This window comes from Neofelis nebulosa, chromosome 18, assembly GCF_028018385.1.
Source record: "Neofelis nebulosa isolate mNeoNeb1 chromosome 18, mNeoNeb1.pri, whole genome shotgun sequence".
Lineage (NCBI taxonomy): Eukaryota > Metazoa > Chordata > Mammalia > Carnivora > Felidae > Neofelis > Neofelis nebulosa.
The window spans coordinates 4444772-4464458 of NC_080799.1; the positions used below are offsets into that span (position 1 = coordinate 4444772).

The following is a 19687-nucleotide window of genomic DNA, read 5'->3' on the forward strand; positions in this document are numbered from 1 at the left end:
ATTTTTGAGAGAGAGCACAAGTAGGAGAGGGGCAGAGAGAGAGGGGGAGACACAGAATCAGAAGCAGGCTCCAGGCTCTGAGCTGTCAGCACAGAGCCGGATGCGGGGCTCGAACTCACGAGCCGTGAGATCATGACCTGAGCCAAAGTCAGACGTTTAACCAACTGAGTCATCCAGGTATCCCCAGTGACTTTGGGATCGTAAGAAAAATTTTGCTTGCTATAAGGTTACATATAGTCTACTAAGTTTTCTTCTTAGAGCTTTATTATTTTACATTTCATATTTAGATCTGCAATCCACCTCAATCCACATTTCTATTTTCTATTAAGTTATTAAACGCAATGGCAACACATTTATGAGAAAGAACATCTCTTCTATTACACTGGATTATCATTTTCATCAAAAACCAAGTGACTGTATTATGTATGGGTGTTTCTGGAGCCTTTATTGTCCCAATGGTCAATTTGTTTATGTATGTGCCAATACTACACAATTCTAATATAATCTCTATGGCTTTATGACAGGTCTTCTTTGATATCAAGCAATGTAAGTTCTTCTGTTCCATCTATTCCAGAAGATATCCTTGACTATTACTGGCCTTCTGAATTTTCATTTGAATTTGAGAATTAGTTTAATTTTGATAAAAAAATTTACTAGGACTTTTAAGATTGCATTGAACTTATGAATTAATTTGGGGATAATTGAGATCTTTTTTTTTTTTAATTTTTTTATTTCAACATTTTTTATTTATTTTTGGGACAGAGAGAGACAGAGCATGAACGGGGGAAGGGCAGAGAGAGAGGGAGACACAGAATCGGAAACAGGCTCCAGGCTCTGAGCCATCAGCCCAGAGCCTGACGCGGGGCTCGAACTCACGGACCGCGAGATCGTGACCTGGCTGAAGTCGGACGCTTAACCGACTGCGCCACCCAGGCGCCCCAAGAGATCTTTTTAAGACTGTCCTGGAATCCATGAATCGTATAAGTCCCTCTCAAGTTTTTTTTTTTTTTTTTCCTGGATATAGTTTTTGAAAATATGGTGTTGGGTAATTTTCCCTCTAGGCACTTGAGGATTTTTGATGCTATTGTTGAGTGGTATTGCTTTTAAGTTTTTCACTTTTTATGTTCACTGCTGGTATGTTAAAACATTTTTTGCATCATGACCTTGTATGCACGGACCTTGCTAAACTTACTCATGTGTTTCCTCAGAATTTTCCATGTACAGAATTATGTCATCTGCAAATAAAAGTGTTAATTCTTTCTAATCCTTATGCTCTCTGATTACTTTTATTCCCTTACTCTCTTGGCTAGGTCTTTCTGAATACAATTAGTGACAGGAAATAACCTTTTTTTTTTTTAATCTTGGGAGAAAACTTCGCATATTTCAGCACTAGGCATGCTGCCGTTTTGTAGTTTTAGACACTCTTCATCCAAGGAAGGAAGTTCCTCTCAAATCCATAGTTTGTGAAGCACATAAACGAATGTTGACTTTACCACCACATGACTTTTCTGCATCCTAGATTACTTCTTTCCATGTGATGTAGTCCAGGAATTAATTTTTGATTATTAAATGACCCCCTTTGTGTTCCTGGAGTAGTAAAACCCATTGATCGATGTTTTATCCTTTTGCCAACATCCATCTATTCTGTTGGCCCAGAACTGGGTCATGTGACCACTAGAAACAAGTTACTGGCGGTCCGAATAGAGTTCTCGTGACTGGTTTACACGAATCAGGATTCACACTCTATGTCATGTGAAGAAACGGCGGATACCCAAACTCTCCCAGCAAGGAATGAGGGGAGAAAGGACACTGAGTTCATCAACTAAAGCTGTCTGACAGAAACCTGCATTTGTCCCAAAATACTGGGAATAAGCAGTGCAGAGAAGAATGGCATAGTATTCAAATCAAATCAAAGTAGAGATGAAATTTCTGAATCACGTGGTATCGCCACATGGCTCGCTCAAACCCATGCAGGATGGCATGAGACTTGTGTGTATCTTACAGACTACACAGTGCAAGGCCCTCTTTCACTGACACAGACTTAACTCCAAATCATCTATGCATAGTTTATGAAAATAGTACTTTAAACTTTTTTTGCTCAAACGTAGTTGAAAACGTTATAAAAATCACGGGCTTACAATTTATTGATGGGCATTCATGAAAAACCCATTTGTAAATACCTTCAAACAAATAGAAAATTATGTATTTAACTATCTGGTACTTATCAAATGTTTCACCAACAATATACAATCCCGTGTTAGTACATTTTGCCACCTTAATACTCAAATTAGAATACTGCCTTTTCCCAAATAATTCAAATCCAAGTTTGCATAGAATTACTGATAGAACACATTTTTAAAACATGATAGAAACTGCCATATATGTACTGTCCTCATTATAAGCTCCTGATGATTTTATACAATGGTTTATTCAGAGCTGATAGCTTCTGGTATCTTCCCTATAAACATGTGAATTTACATCAGAAATATGGCTTTCAGTATAACAATTTCCAAGACAACAGATTTTCCCACATTCATTACTTAGATCTCGCCTTGGTGTGATTCCCTGATATGTAAATACAATTTGAATCCCAAAATAAATATTAAATAGTTATCAAGTTTCATGCTTGTATAAATTATCTAGTGTCCAATGAGTTGTAGGGTCTTGCTTTGAAGGCTCTGTTTCTTCTTGCATCCTTAGGGACTCTTCTCTGTGAAAAACATTAGGTGAAGATGAATCCAGTGCCTGAAGAATTTTCCCCATTCAGAAGCACGAACTCTCAGACACTGATCTTGGACTCCTTGTTAGATCTCGATATACTCAGAGGGCTCTGACTTCACAGGAGATCCCCCACAGCCAGTACGTTCACACTCCCTCTCCTGTGAATTCTCTGATGGCTATTGAAGGCTGACCTGTGGTGGAATTTTTTCCCACACTCGTTACATTCGTAGGGCTTCTCTCCGGAATGAGTCCTGTAGTGCACGGTGAGGTAGGACTTCTGAGAAAAGACTTTTCCACATTCGTTACATTCGTAGGGCTTCTCTCCCGAATGGCTTCTATAGTGTACAGTGAGGTTCGACATCCGAGAGAAGACTTTCCCACACTTACTACATTCATAGGGCTTCTCTCCCGAGTGGATCCGATGGTGGATAGTGAGATAGGACTTCTGGGAGAAGAACTTCCCACATTCATAACACTCATAGGGCTTCTCGCCCGTGTGCACTCTTTGATGTCTAAAGAGGGAAGAGTTATGGGAGAAGGTTTTCCCACATTCGCTACAACCATAGGGTTTCTCTTCCGAATGACTTCTATAATGTATAGTGTAGTAGGACAACTCAGAGAACAATTTCCCACATATGTTACATTCATAGGATTTCTCCCCTTTCGGAAGTGACTGGTGCCCACTGAAGGCTGAACCGTCAAGGAAGATTTTCCCACATTCGTTACATTCATAGGGTTTCTCTCCTAAAGGAGCCGGAGGATGGTCGGTGAGATAGGAGAACTGAGAGAACTTTCCGCATTCACTACATTCGTGGGGTTTCTCATCTGTGTGTACCTTCCGATGTCTAATGAAGGCTGAATTTAAATTGAAGGTTTTGCCACACTCATTACATTCATAGGGTTTCTCTTCTAAATGACTTCTGTAATGGATGGTGAGGTACGACACCCGAGAGAAGAACTTGCCACACTCACTGCACTGATAGGGTTTCTCTCCTGTGTGTGTCCTCTGATGGGTAATGAGTGTAGATTTTCGGTAGTAGGATTTCCCACACTCGTTACATTTGTAAAGTTTCTCTCCAGTATGCGTTCTCTGGTGGTCACTGAGGGCAGACTTGCGGGAGAAGGATTTCCCACATTCATTACAGGGGTAGGGTCTCTCTCCTGAATGATTCCTCTGGTGCAAGGTCAGATGGGTCTTTTGGCAGAAGGTTTTCCCACATTCATTACATTCATAGGGCTTCTCGCCTGAATGAGTCCTCAGGTGTTGGGTGAGATGTAGCTTCTGACAGAAGGTTTTCCCACACTCATTGCATTTATAGGGCTTCTCCTCCAAGTGGGATCTCCGATGGACGGTGAGGGTTCCCTTTTGGCTGAAGGACTTCCCACATACATTACATTCATAAGGTTTCTCTCCCGTGTGGGCCCTCTGATGTATGATTAACTTTGACTTTTTACAGAAGGATTTCCCACACTCGCTGCACTCAAAGGGCTTCAATTCCATCTGTGATCTCTGGTAAACATTAAAATTTGACATCTGGATGAAGTCTGACCCGGAGTCATTCCATTCATAGGGCTTCTCCCCCATATAAGCTCTCTTATGAGTAAGGAAAACAGCTTCGTTGTCTAAGGCTTCCATGCATTCACTGTATTCAAAGGGTTTCTCCAAAAGATTAACGTTCTGAAGAATACTTTCTGCGTTTTGAAAATAGCCTTCCCCATTTTGGTTACACTCATAGGGTTTGTCTCTGTGGTCCATCTTTCCGCACTCGCTACATTCACTGGGTTTCTTTCTCGCATAGCTGCCGTCACTGATGATTAATTCTGAAGTCGATTCTAAATTCTTTCCACATGAGACACAAGTGTGAGATAGGACGCTTGAAGGAACAAGGCTTGTTTCCACATTATGTGTTGTATCAAATGCATCCTCTCTCTCCTCATTTGGGGTTTTGCTGTTGGTAGAAACAGCCTGCCTTGAAATGTCATCTCCATTTTCTGGGATTCTCTCTATCAGGTCATCAACTTTCCAGACTTCTAAAAAGGAATAAAATTAAACAAACCTTGTGAATCTGAACACAACAGGTACAGAACGGGCTGACTCTGGCTGTATGGCCAATCTCTGCAATAAAATAGTCACAAGTGTACAATCGTCTGTTCCCCTTTGTTTGTCCTACAAGACAGGCACACACACACATACACACACACACAAATACGCACACATATGGGGATGGGGTAGACACAGGAAAGGGACAAGTGGGATAGGACTGAGAACTATAGACAAAAGGGAGAATAAATTCACACCGAATAAAGTACCTTTATTACTTCACAAACTATGTTCAAAACTTTGGTAGAAAAGGTGAAATAAACCTTTCACCGACATTTGATGAGCAGAGGGCAATGTCACTGAAAGAGCACTAGATTAGGGCGGACATGGGGGGAATCTGGAGCACATCGGTCAGGCGGCAGAAGAAGAGTAATTGATGTACGAACACTCAAAGAAAATAATCAAGTATGGTCTACGTTTGGAAGCAAGAGATCACCATTTACGCTAAACTGTAACATACTGCTTCACACTTAGATTACCATGGTGACGTTCTCACTAGCCCAGACCCTTCCAAAATTTTTGCCTTTCTACTCTGTACATAAATCCAAATAATCATTCTAAAAATTCCAATCTCCTCATCTTTAGAGACAGTCCCCCACCCCTGTCCCCCAGTCCCTCTCCCCTGGGAGTCTCCGACTCCCCAGCCCTGGTTCACCTTCACCTGGAAGGAGAGTTCCTTCCAGGCACAAAACTGCCTGAAAGAAATGCAAGATGGACCCGATGGCAAGAGACCCGGCCGCTCAGATCGGCTCTCTGAAGTGTTCTGACGGGCTTACGTAAGCCTAACTGCACTTGTTTGCACAACAGAGCGTGGCGGCTAAGAGGACAGAGATGAGGCTACCTTGATTCAAATCCACCACTACTGGCTGGGACTTGAGCAAGGTATTTAACTGTGATGCGGCTTCACACAGCTGAAATATGCCCAGACCACCGGGCTGGGAAAGGACCAACTTAGTGCGTGCAAATCGCTCAAAATAGTATATGAAACAAATGCCCATCAATTTCCTTTCAACTTGCCGACCTCAATTTCCTAAAACCAGTCATGTCCCTGACGTAACACCAAATGAATCCGGAGAACAAAGAGTTTCCATACACGCAGGTTTCATTTTGTACAAAACCTTGAATGTCAGATTTCTAAAGTGGCCCCCACAGTATTAACTTTTATTTCTGCGTATCTTACAAGTTTTTGGAGCCTCTTGAGCTATTATCATTAGCGGCTCTCATCCACAATCAGTGCAATGGCCGACAGTTCTGTGCTCAGAAATCTACACCATCCCTGGCCCCAAAGCCCCAAATACCAATAGGAAAAAACAGAGAATTTATCATTCACCAGTAAGATTTTGCAATTACCTGGATTCACAAATATACTCAAAGTAGCAATTTGCTAGTCTTCCAAAAATACCTCCTGCTCCAGGAAGCCAGGCTATGCCCACTTATTCCCAACCACCAGCCTGTGCTCATGCCCTTGTTCATTCAATGTGGCTTTCAGCGCTGGCTACACTCAAAACCTATCTATGCTTCAGGGAAAGCTCTAAAATATTTATTAAATCTTGGGGCACCTGGTGGCTCAGTCAGTTTAAGTGTCTGACTTCAGCTCAGGTCGTATCTCACAGTTTGTGGGTTCAAGCCCCACGTCGGGCTCTGCGTGGACAGCGTGGAGCCTGCGTGGGTTTCTCTTTCTCTCTGCCCCTCCCTCACCCATGCTTTCTCTCTCTCTCTCAAAATAAATAGTAAGTATAAAGTTGAACAAAGATCAAAATGGCTGCAGTCGGGGCGCCTGGGTGGCGCAGTCGGTTAAGCGTCCGACTTCAGCCAGGTCACGATCTCGCGGTCCGTGAGTTCGAGCCCCGCGTCAGGCTCTGGGCCGATGGCTCGGAGCCTGGAGCCTGCTTCCGATTCTGTGTCTCCCTCTCTCTCTGCCCCTCCCCCGTTCATGCTCTGTCTCTCTCTGTCCCAAAAATAAATAAAAAACGTTGAAAAAAAAAATTAAAAAAAAAAAAAAAGGCTGCAGTAATGCCTCCATGAAGCTCAATTTTTTTTTTTTTTTTTAGATTTTATTTTTAAGTGATCTCTATACCCAGTGTGGGGCTCAAACCCACAACCCTGAGATCAAGAGTTGTGTGCTCCTCTGACTGAGCCAGCCAGGTGCCCTGAAGCTTCATTTTAATTTTTTTTTTAATTTTATTTTTTAAACATTTATTTTTGAGACAGAGAGAGACAGAGCATGAATGGGGGAGGGTCAGAGAGAGAGGGAGACACAGAATCCAAAACAGGCTCCAGGTCCTGAGCGGTCAGCACACAGCCCGACGCGGGGCTCGAACTCACGGACCATGAGATCATGACCTAAGCTGAAGTCGGACGCTTAACCGACTGAGCCACCCAGATGCCCCATTAATTTTTTTTTTTAATGTTTACTTGTTTTTGAAGGAAAGACAGAGAGTGAGCAGGGGAGGAGCAGAGAGAGAGAGGGGGAGACAGAATCCGAAGGAGGTTCCAGGCTCTGAGCTGTCAGCACAGAGCCTGATGTGGGACTTGAACTCACAAACTGTGAGATCACGACTTGAGCCGAAGTCAGATGCTCAACCAACTGAGCCACCCCCCGAAACTCAATTTTAAAGTAACCTTCTTCCTGTCTTCCTCTCCTTTCTTCTCAGCCCATTCGGGAACCTGTCACCCCCCCCCGAAGACTAGCGATGCTGGCAGCATGTACAGTTCTGTCCAGACCCGCTAGATCCTGTATTTCCCTATAAAACCGCCAGTGCCCTGCTCCTGGCGGGCTTGGAGTTTTGAAGGCCACAGCGTGCTGCAGCCTCCTTTGGCCGGCAAAGCGACGCAACTACTGTTCCTCTTTACCCCGAACTCTGTGTCTTTGTTGTATTTTGGCTGCAAAGCACAGAGGTCCGTTTTCAACAATTTAGGGCCTGCATTCAGCACCACCAAACAGAGCACAGGTGCACCCTCGGCGGAGCAGCTCAGGGAGGGGACAGGTTTTGGTGGCTGAGTGCACAGAGGAGGGAGTGAAATGGGCAGAAAACCAGCCCAAGGCATTTCATAGCAAGGAAGGAAAGACAGAAAGAATGAACGTGAGAGTCTCAAGCTAATTTTTCTCCTAGACTTCTGAACGCCAGAAAACAAAGGAATTCTGTGCTACTGGGGGGAGGCTAAGTTACTAGGGGGGAGACGGAGGTAGGAGGAAGGCACCGGATCCTTAGCACAGGCTCACGCGGAGGTTCCCCACAAGTGCAAATCAAATGCAAAAGGAAAGCAGCCTGCACGGGCGCCTGGGCTCAGAGCTGCCTTCAGTGACTCCCAGGGGTCTGGGGCCACCATGTTTAAAACCGTAACATGCTCCTGACGTACCTGGACGACTCCGACACGGCAGGTCACCTTCCACTACCCACGGCTCCTCTCCCTGCTCCAGCTTGAGGATCACTTTCGGTTTGGTGCTGTCGTACCCTGTGAGTGAGGAATGGAGGCAGGCTGGGACCAGCTGCACACCTTTCAGGTCTCTGAGTCCAAGATGCTGCCTCGGAGGCTGCCTGATCGAGTGCTCGGTTTTGCACCTTAGCAAAATCCAGACGTTTCGATGGAGGATTAAACAGACAAATAGCCTCCCGGGAGCCCAAAGAGAGTTAAATGGTCCTATCATTTATTTCTTCAAACTTGAGGGAAGAAAATCACTAAATTGGCAGGCCCCCGACCCCGCCCCCCAAAGCAGCAACCGGACAGCAGGCTCTCCTCACCCACGGAGACAAGGTGGCTGTAGTTCTCCAGCATCACGTCCCGGTAAGTGGTCTTCTCCTCCGGCTCCAGCTGCTGCCACTCCTCCTGGGTGAAGTCCACGGCCACATCCCTGAATGACACCGGTCCCTGTAATGAGACGGTGATCGAAACCGGTAACACGGAGGAGATGTGTGGGCACAGGAGCTGACCAAGTTCGCCAGTAAAATGAACTATGAACACTGAAAATCTGACTTTATGTCACGGATTGTACAATAAAACAAACCATACTGGAAATATACTGTCTTTGGGTCCTTTTTATTAAGTGTTTGTTTATTTTTGAGAGAGAGAGAGAGAGAGAGGGAGAGAGAGAGAACAAGCGGGGGAGGGACAGAGAAGGAGACACAGAACCCGAAGCAGCGTCCAGGCTCCGAGCTGTCAGCACAGAGCCTAACTTGGGGCTTGAATCCACAGACCGTGAGATCATGACCTGAGCCGAAGTCAGACGCTTAGCCGACTGAGCCACCCAGGTGCCCCTGTCTTTGGTTCCTTTAACTGCCCCCCTAAAAACCAAACCCCCAAACCAGAAAACCAATGGAGTTCCCATTCTGCCAGTGGGCTGAGTTTTGGGGGACGTGAGGTGAGTAAAGCTCCTGACAGGGCAACACCACACAAATGGACAAGCATTGGATTCCCTGGCCTTCTCTCCGGCCACCTTTCCTAGCGGGGCCTCCGGCCCCCTCTTCACAGGGTGCGCATAGGGCCCGTCCACGGTCTCCTCCTTCCTGCCTGACGCACCTCCTGCTTCAGCTCTTTCATCTTGGACTTTGACCCTCACGGGGGCTACCTGGGGCCACCCGTGTGGCTAAGTGTTCTACTTCCTCCCTGTGTTGGTCCAAGCAGCGCATCTCAAATACCCCTCTCTTGCAGCGACACGGTTGGTTGTGCTGACGAACGCCCGAGACGTCAAGGTGAGGTCTATCGCAGGGAGAGTGCCTTAACAAACCTTGAATGTTGGGGCACCTGGGTGGCTCAGTCGGTTAAGCGGCCGACTTCCGCTCAGGTCCGTGGTCCGTGAGTTCGAGCCCCACATGGGGCTCTGTGCTGACAGCTCAGAGCCTGGAGCCTGCTTCGGATTCTGTGTCTCCCTCTCTCTCTGCCCCTCCCCTGTTCATGCTCTGTCTCTCTGTCTCAAAAATAAATAAATGTTAAAGAAAAATTAAAACAACAACAACAACAAACTTTGAATGTTATGCTGCCAGGCTTGGCGTCACAGGTGTGGTGGGGTACTGCACGGGGTTCAGGGGGAAAGATGCGGACATGAAAAAGGACCAATGCCTATGGGGCGCCTTGGTGGCGCAGTCGGTTAAGCGTCCGACTTCAGCCAGGTCACGATCTCGCGGTCTGTGAGTTCGAGCCCCGCGTCAGGCTCTGGGCTGATGGCTCGGAGCCTGGAGCCTGTTTCCGATTCTGTGTCTCCCTCTCTCTCTGCCCCTCCCCCGTTCATGCTCTGTCTCTCTCTGTCCCAAAAACTAAATAAAAAAAAAAAAAAAAAAAAAAAGTTGAAGAAAAAAAAAAAAGAAAAAGGACCAATGCCTGAAAACAGACAGCATCAGTACTGAACAGGTTGGCAGGGAAGAACAGGGCAAATAGACCAAGACCCTTCTCCAGGACCACTTTTCCTTTTTTAATGTTCATTTATTTATTTTGAGAGAAAACGCAAGCAGGGGAGGCACACAGAGAGAGGGAGAGAGAGAGAATTCCAAGCAGGCTCCACACAGCACAAGGCCCGACATGGGGCTCGAACTCACGAGCCGTGAGGTCATGAACTGAGCCAAGATCAAAAGTCAGACACTTAACCGACTGAGCCACTCGGGTGCCCCAAGGACAGCTTTCTGACGATAAGAGTTGATTCCAATTCAGGAGAGGACGCCGAAGGTACACAGTCACTTTCCAGCCTCGAAAAGAAAACGAAATCCTCTCAAAGTCCAGTTCAAAGCAACATAAAAACAGAGACTGTTACCTAGAGCAGGCGTCTCTGAGGAGACTCCGGAGATGTGGGGTCGAGAAGAGGAGAACTGAGAGCTGCGGAACACAGAGCTGCACGCAGGGCACAAGTTGGGCACCACAAGAGAGGACGGTGGACTCTAATGGAGCCCTGGAGCATCCCCAGGCCCATCGGGAGGGCCCGGGGTTTCCTGTCGGCAGCGGAAGTGAAGGGAAATTAACCACAGGCCTACCTGAGCAGCCTGGGTGGCTCCCGGTGTTCAGTGCACACAGCAGCCAGATGAGGGTCGGATGGTAAGAACGCTCTGGCCGCGGGCACTGCGGCCACACACACTTCAGAGCCTCTGTAATTAGGGTGGCCACACGCTCACCGTCCAAACCAAAAACTTCCGTGTGGGGTAAATGTTAAACCAGAAGGAATACAGGTGCAACAAGACGGTCTCAGGCAAACCAGGACAAACGTGAGCTCCATCCGTGTTGGACACGGATGATTTTCCTGAGGGCAGTGTCTGTCAGCACAGAGCCTGATGCAGGGAAGGCGCGGCCTGGAGCCTGCTTCTGATTCTGTGTTTCTCTCTTTCTCTGCCTCTCTCTCTCTCAAAAATGAATAAACATTTAAAAAAAAAATTCTTTTCTAAATAGCATTACCAGGGGCGCCTGGGTGGCTCAGTTGGCTATAAGTATCCAACTCTTGATCTTGGCTCGGGTCATGATGTCATAGTTCGTGAATTCAAGCCCCATGTCAGGCTCTGAGCTGACAGCGTGGAGCCTGCTTGGGATTCTCTCTCTGCCCCTCCAACTCTCTCTCTCAAAATTAACTAAACAAATAGAATTACCATAGGATCCAGCAATTCTTTTGAGTGTACGCTTGTAAGAACTGAAAGCAGGGCCTTCAAAGAGCTACTTATATGTTCACAGCAGCATTACGTACCGTCGCTAAAACATACAAGTAACCCAAGCGTCCACCGACAGGCGAAGAGATAAGCAAGATGTGGTCCATATGTACAACGGAGTCATCCTCAGCCTTAAAAAGAAAGGAAATCCTGGCACCTGCTCCAACATGGATGAACTCTGAGGACACTATGCTCGTTGAAAATAAACCAGTTACAAAACGACGAACAGTGTGCGAATCTACTTAAATGAGCAATCACACTCAGAGACAGAAAGGAGAATGGCTGAAGGGGCTGGGAGAGAAGGGGAGTTATTATCTGATGCGGAACAGAGTTTCAGTTTTGCAAGATGAGAAGTATTCTTGAGATGGTTGATGGTGATGGTTGCCTAACAATATGAATGTACTTAATGCCAACGAACTGGGTATCTTAAAATGGTTAAAACAGTGAATGAATTTCATGTCGTGTGTAATTTACCACAATAAAAACACTGGAAGAAAAAAATGAAGTGATATCTACCTAAAACACGTATTGCTAATCCACTAACTTCTAGAGCTCCGCAGACTTCCCCTCCACAAGGGAAAGCGCAAAATGGGGTCATTAGGTGAATATATTCACGTTAGCTATTAGGAATTTTTCTCTCAAAAATTGAAATTAAAAAAATCAAGAATTCTCACCAATTGAGGAAAAGCGAGTAAGTAAAAGCTAAGCATCAAGGTGAGCTGGTCAGCAATAATGGAATCAATTTCATAAAGGAAACGACTTACAATTTTTCCACTGATTTATATTTTTTAACAAATTAAGCAGGATATTGCTTCCATAACATGAGAACATTCTCCTAAAAACAGCCATCACAAAATGCTTAGAGATTAAAGACCAAATTGTTGAATTTTTTTAAATCCTGAAGGAACAGGCTTAAAAAACAAATGGGACACAAAATATATAATCTAGGAAATCTCTCCAATAACTAGAAATAGAAATGATGAGATAAAGCTTGCAATATGAAAGCCAAATCTGACAGATTTGACATTTTCACAACGAACGAGAAAAAAAAAAACAAAAAACAACTGAAAATGATACCTGAGCTGAAGAATCAAGTAAGCCTTCGCATCAAAAGGGGCCATCCAATTCGCAAACAGGACTACTGGGAGGAAAATACAGATCTAGAAATTTCCTGACAAAATACCCAAAGTGGAAAAATTAAGGAAAAAAAATCCTAAAAAGTTACAAGGGTGGAAAAAATACCCTTAGGTACCCCTGGGAACTGCCATTCTACTTCTCACCTGAGAAAAACCCACAGAGAACTGCCCACTGCTTGCGAAGGAAAAAGGATTTCGAACCCAGAACCATATATGAAGCCAAGCTATCACTGAGGCGTGCAGACATTATAAAGGTATTTGCAGCGAAGCAGAACAACTGATTTATCAAAGGGAACACTTTTTTTTAAACACTCGAGATACCCTTCCACCCCAGCCCGAACAGGGGGTACAGAAGCCCCAACGGAGGAGGGAAGAAGGTTTCCAGAGTTGCTGCCAGGAGTAGTTCGGGCGACCGTGAACACTGAACTCGTATTTCAGAAGAGAAGCGCTCAGCAAATGTGCCCCACGGCCCTGCTACTTACAAAGTCTTCATCAACAAGGGTTTTTTTTTTTTTTTTTTTTTTTTTTTTAATTTTTTTTTTTTTTTCAACGGTTTTTATTTATTTTTGGGACAGAGAGAGACAGAGCATGAACGGGGGAGGGGCACAGAGAGAGGGAGACACAGAATCGGAAACAGGCTCCAGGCTCCGAGCCATCAGCCCAGAGCCTGACGCGGGGCTCGAACTCACGGACCGCGAGATCGTGACCTGGCTGAAGTCGGACGCTTAACCGACTGCGCCACCCAGGCGCCCCCAACAAGGGGTTTATATCACTTACAAAGTGTGCATCAACAAGGGTTCAAACCACACTGATCCGGATGCCACGGCTGAGACTGCCCAAGACTGCAGAGTTGAGCTGACTGGCCACCCAGAGCAGGGCGTCCCAGCTGGTCCAGGCCGAGTGAGCCTGTGAACTGCCATGGAGAGTAAGAACCTTCTGGGTCCTCAGTCCACACGGCAAGGAGTACCAGGATCAGAAGACCGATCGATCAATAAATAGGATAGATAAAATTACACGGTATCTCTTACATCAACACAAACATCCACAACGAAATATCAGCAAACAGAATCCAACACCAGACTGAAACGGTAACATATAATATCTAAGCAGCACTTACTCCAAAAATACAGACCTGTTTAATCTTTGAAAATCCACTGACATAACATGCCATTATAATACAGCTAAGAAAAGACTGATCTCCACAAAGATGCTGCAAACACCTGACAATATTTGAACTACATACGTGATTAAAAAATTCCTCACGAAAACAGAAATGGATACTTCACTAGCACGGACTTGCATACACGCACACACTCTTGTACCCTGATGCGCAAAGTACGTGTGATATGTGCATACACGTACCCATCTCAATCACACACAAGCACATGTATGCTTTTTAAGTTTACACAGATGAGGACACGCACACACATGTGTATTTATGGAGACTTCTCACTTCTAAAATCGGGGTTTTACTTAATGGACAAACACTAGACTCATTCTCAGTAAGATCGGGAATGGGGCAAAGTGCTACCTCCGATTGGAGAAAAACAATCAGAGGCATAACAATCAACAGAGAAAAAGTGAAACTATTATTTGCAGGTGATACACTACACTTAGAAAACTCAGAGTCGGGGCGCCTGGGTGGCGCAGTCGGTTAAGCGTCCGACTTCAGCCAGGTCACGATCTCGCGGTCCGTGAGTTCGAGCCCCGCGTCAGGCTCTGGGCTGATGGCTCGGAGCCTGGAGCCTGTTTCTGATTCTGTGTCTCCCTCTCTCTCTGCCCCTCCCTGTTCATGCTCTGTCTCTCTCTGTCCCAAAAATAAATAAAAAACGTTGAAAAAAAAAATTAAAAAAAAAAAAAAAAAAAAAGAAAACTCAGAGTCAAAAGCAAAACCAACTCAATGAAAGAATTCTGTTAGATGACAGGATATAAAATCAACACACAGAAAGCAACAGCCCTCAGGGTGCCTGGCTGGCTCAATGGGAGGAGCTGGCGACTCTTTATCTTGGGGTTGTGAGTTTGAGCCCCAGGCTGGGTGTAAGGATTACTTAAATAAACTTAAAAAAGAAAAAAAAAGAAAGAAAAAAGAAAATCTCAAAAAAACAAAACAAAGCCAAAAACCCTCGTTCCGTAAAAAGAAGCGTACAGTTTACAGAGCAACAGAAAAGATAAAACTGTTAGTAAGAAATGTATAGAGTGTTATGCTAAGTGAAATAAGTCATACAGAGAAAGACCGATACCATATGTTTTCACTCTTATGTGGATCCTGAGAAACTTAACAGAAGACCATGGGGGGAAAAAAAAGTTAGAGAGGGAGGGAGGCGAACTATAAGAGATTCTTAAAAACTGAGAATAAACTGAAGGTTGGCGGGGGGTGGGGGAAAGGGGCAAGTGGGTGATGGGCATTGAGGAGGGCACCTGTTGGGATGAGCACTGGGTGTTGTAGGGAAACCAATTTGACAATAAATTTCATATATTAAAAAAAAAAAATGTGTAAAATCTATAGCAGGAAAACTTGAAAAACAGTCCCGAAAGACACAGAGGTACGCTTGAACAAATGGCATGACGCTTTGTTCCTGCACAGGTCAACTCAGCAACACAAAGATGCAAGTTACCCCCAATTACTTTACAGATGTGTGATCCCAACAAAAAGATCAAGAAACTTTTTTCGTGTGGGGCCTGGGTGGCTCGGTCGGTTGAGTGTCTAACTTCTACTGAGGTCGTGATCTTGCGGCTCGTGTTTTTGAGCCCTGAATTGGGCTGTATGCGGTCAGCACAGAGCCCACTTCTGATCCTCTGTCTGCCTCACTCTGAACTTCCCCAACTTGCACTCTCTCAAAAATAAACAAACATTTAAAAAAAAAAAAAAAAAAAAGCTTTTGCCTGGAACTAGGCAAGCTGGCACTAAAGTTCACATGAGGGGAAGAAATCAAGAACAATTAGGAAAATCTCCAAAGAAAGCAGCAGTTTAGGGGGCCTAACCCTACCAGTTTTAAAACACAACCTTCATGGGGCGCCTGGCTGGCTCAGTCAGAAGAGCATGAGACTCTTGATCTTGGGGTTGTGAGTCCAAGCCCCACATTACTTAAATAAATATTAAAAAAAAAAACAACAAAACACCCCAACCTTTATGAATGAAATGGTGTGGTTCAGCACGAGAATGGAGCCGTGTCTGTGACGTAGAGCACCAAGTCTAAAAACAGACTTTACAATGATCCACGGAACTGACTGCAATGAACAGTGTTGGAGTGACGGTGGACAAAACAGCATCCGTATCTTACACCATAAAAGAAAAAAGTCCAACTGATCAGTGATCTAAATGTAAAATATTCAGCAACACAGAAAACAAACACAAACTATGGGTGAATTTCCCCATAACCAGTGCGGGGAAAGGTTCCTAACTATGACTCAAGATACTGGGACTGCTTCCAGCCAAGATGAAGAAGGACTGGCTTTACCCTCCCTCCTGAAAGGACACCAAAAAACAGAATATACAAAGCTGTGGTCTCCAAGACGCTGATCTTGAAGCAACGATCTTGGACAGTAATCAGAGACAGGAAATAAACAAGGTGAGGCCTGTGGTTACTGCCTTGAGAGTTTCCAGCCCTGCAGCAGGGAGGGAGAACCCAAACAGAGGTGAGGATAGTTGACACACTGGGGAAACAGGTAGGAAAGTATAGCCCGTACAGAAAATCATCAATCAACCAAAGTGGGCCCAGAGCGGACACAGATGTTATAAGCGCCAGAGCACAACAAAACAGTTTATAACGGATTCCTTATGTTCAAAATATCTGAGTAGGAGCAGGGAGGATATAAACAAAGACTCAGACTGAACTTCTGCACATAAAAGCTACATGTCTGAGATGAAAAGTACAGCGGACTAGATGAACACACTGCCGGAAAAAAAGATCAGTCAACTCAAAGCACAGCAACAGAAGCTTCTATAAGATGAAGCACCCAGAGAGAACAGAGTTTGAAGAGAATGAAGAGTGTGAGTGAGCTGTGGGACAACTTCAAGTGGCGGAACATACAGGTAAGAGGAATCCATGCAGGGCGGATGGACGGGGAGACGGGGGGCATAGCTGAAGAAATACGATCAAAAATTTCTCACAGTTGCCGAAAATCATAAACACACAGATCCAAGAAGTTCAAGGAGATCCCCAAGCACAGAGACATGAAGAAAACAATACCAAGACCTCTCACAATCAAACTGCTCAAAACCAGAAACAAAGAGAAAAGTTTAGGGGTGCCTGGGTAACTCAGTCAGTCAAGCGTCTGACTCTTGATCTCAGCTCGGGTCATGATCTCCCAGTTCGTGAGTTCGAGCCCCGCCTCGGGCTCTGTGCTGACAGTGTAGAGCCTGCTTGGGATCCTGTTTCTGCCTCTCTCTCTGACCCTTCCACCCCTTCCTCTAAAAATAAGTAAATAAAACTTAAAAACTTAAACGCAGCAAGAGGAAGGAAAACAAATAAAAACCAGGTTATATAAAGAGAAGGGAGGTGAGGAGGACATCATATTTCTCTTGGAAACAACGTAAGCGAGAAGACAGCAGAGGAACAGGTTTGAAGCACAGGAGAAAAACCAGCATAGCTCCCTTGACATAAAAGCCAACGCAAAAATAAAGGCGTTTTCAGACATACAAGGCCTGAAGGAATTCATCATCAACTAGAAGAAGAGGTGACGGAAGTCCTTCAGGCAGAAGGAAAATGACAGAAAATAAGAATCTGGATTTTTTCAGAAAAAATAGTAACTATGCTATTCTCCCTTATTCTTTAAAAGATAACTGTTTACATAACAATCACAATGTACTGCGGGGTTGATCCTGCCTGTAAAAGCAAAATGCAACAACAGTTTAAGGACCCAGAAGGGACAAATGGAAGGGACCATAAGCTTCCTGCATGCTAAGCAAAAGAGAACATCACTTCAAGAGAAACTGTGATGAATTAAAGCTGCATACTACAAACCCTAAAACACCCACTGAAATAAAAACCGTGCTATAGCTAACAACCCCACAAAGGATGTGAAATGGAATCATAAAAAAAATTCAATTAGTCGAAAGGAAGGGAGACAAGGAAGAAAGAGGAGACAAAGCTGATGGGACAACTAGAAATCAGAGACAATGGACTACAACCTAGCCAGTTATGCCAATAATTGTATTAGGTGTAAATGGCCGAAGCAGCCCAATTAATAGAAACTGTCAGACTGGATTAAAAAAAAAAAAAAAAAGCAAGACCCCACTATGTGCTGTCTACAGAAAATGCACTTGTTAAAAAACTGTTTATTTATTTATTTTGAGAGAGGGAGTATGTGTGCATGAGCGGTGGAGGGACAGAGAGAGAGAGAGGGAGAGAGAGAGAGAGAGAGAGAGAGAGAGGGGGGGGGGGGGGGGAGAAAATCCCAAGCAGGTTCCACAATGTCATCACAGAGCCAGACAGGGGGCTCGAATTCAGAAACTGCAAGATCACGATCTGAGCCAAAATCAAGAGCAGACGCTTAACTGGAAATAAAAAAATTGCTATAAAGGAAATTACTGGGAAAACTTGTTAAATCAGAAGGTGAACTATAGATTCGATAAAAATATTATATCAAAGTTACATTTCCTGAATTCAGTATCTTTGATCTCAGGAGGCACAATCTGAAAAGGGACATGACAGATGACATCCGCTCTCAAATGGTTCAGAAAAAAAATACATATATACACAGAGATAATAAAGCAAATGTGGGAACATGTCAAAATCTGGAGTATCTGGGCAAAAGGAACACGGGAGTTCTTTGTACGATCCTTGCAACTATTGTGCAATTTGAAGTTTTTTCAAAATAAAATGCTGAATAAAAGCGAAAGCTATTAAATATATAGGGGATGTTTCAAAAGACTCAGAAACCAATCTGAAGAGATTCCTCTGGTCAAAGACAGATCCACCTAGACACCAAATAGAGTGACAACTTCAGTGTACTGAAAAACTTAAAACCCGTCTAAACCCGTGAGCTAATGATAACAAAACGAAACACGCAAACAAAATTCCTGTTGCACAGGAGCCTACTCAATATTGTGGAAATTATCTTTTCTGTGTGAACCACAGAACGATTTGAGAGATGCTTTCCTTTAGAAAAGTATTCTAGCTAGTAAATGAAGAAGAAATGGTAAAGCGGCATGTATCACCTTGTCTCCCCTGAAGAATTGGCAATGAACATCAGCCAATGGAGGTTAACATCACACACACAAAAAAGACAGGCTTAGAACATGGCCTCCAGGAGAAAGTAGACAAGGGTCATGAGGAACAAAGTCTTGCCAAAAGAACTGAACGTAAGTGGGTAAACTTCCCAAGCTAACTACCAATTTTACAAGACTTACTGGGAATTAAAAAAAAAAAAAAAAAGCGTGAAAGTTAAAATGACAGCAACGTGATACAGACCATGGGAAACTAAGGATAAACCCGATTTCTTCAAAACATAAATTACAAAGTAACACAAGAGACACACGGGGAGCTACTATTGAAAGATTTAAAAGACAGGGCGCCTGGGTGGCTCTGTCAGTTGAACGTCTGACTCCTGGTCTTGGCTCAGGTCACCATCTCGATCGTGGGATCTCGTGAAATCGAGTCCCATGTGGGGCTCTACAATGACAGCATGGAGCCTGCTTGGGATTCTCTCTCTCCCCCCACCCCTCTCTCTGACGCTTCCCCACTCAAGATCTCTCTCTTTCTCTCTCTCTCAAAAATAAATGGATAAACATGAAAAAAAAATTTTAGGGGCACCTGGTGGCTCAGTCAGTTAAGCATCCGACTTCGGCTCAGGCCATGATCTCACAGTTCATGAGTCTGAGCCCCATGTTGGGCTCTGTGCTGACAGCTCAGAGGATTCTGAGGCATTCACACAGAGGATTCTGTGTCTCCCTCTCTCTGCCCCTCCCCGCTCACACTCGTGTCTCTCTCCCTGTCAAAAATAAATACACATTTAAAAAAAAATTTAAAAGACTTATCGGCCAGCCACAACATGTGGACTCTTACGCGTATCCTGATTGAAAAAAACAAACCCAAAACATTCAGAAAACTGTGAACCTCTGAACACCAGATATTATATATTAAAAAAGAGAGATAATGTGGGCTATC

General features: G+C 44.5%; 1 protein-coding gene across 3 annotated transcripts in view; it reads right to left on the reverse strand.

Annotated features, from left to right (window-relative positions):
• Positions 1-2409: 2409 nt before the first annotated feature.
• The window catches only part of RBAK (RB associated KRAB zinc finger), a 29441-nt gene continuing 12163 nt past the window's right edge, over positions 2410-19687 (reverse strand). For all 3 annotated transcript variants that reach the window (XM_058711863.1, XM_058711864.1, XM_058711862.1), the window contains 3 exons: positions 8566-8692; positions 8183-8278; positions 2410-4752 (listed from right to left, as the gene is read on the reverse strand). In XM_058711863.1, the coding sequence (XP_058567846.1) occupies positions 2837-4752; positions 8183-8278; positions 8566-8692 (2139 nt within the window). In that variant the 3' untranslated portion in view covers positions 2410-2836. The remainder of the gene's footprint in view (positions 4753-8182; positions 8279-8565; positions 8693-19687) is intronic.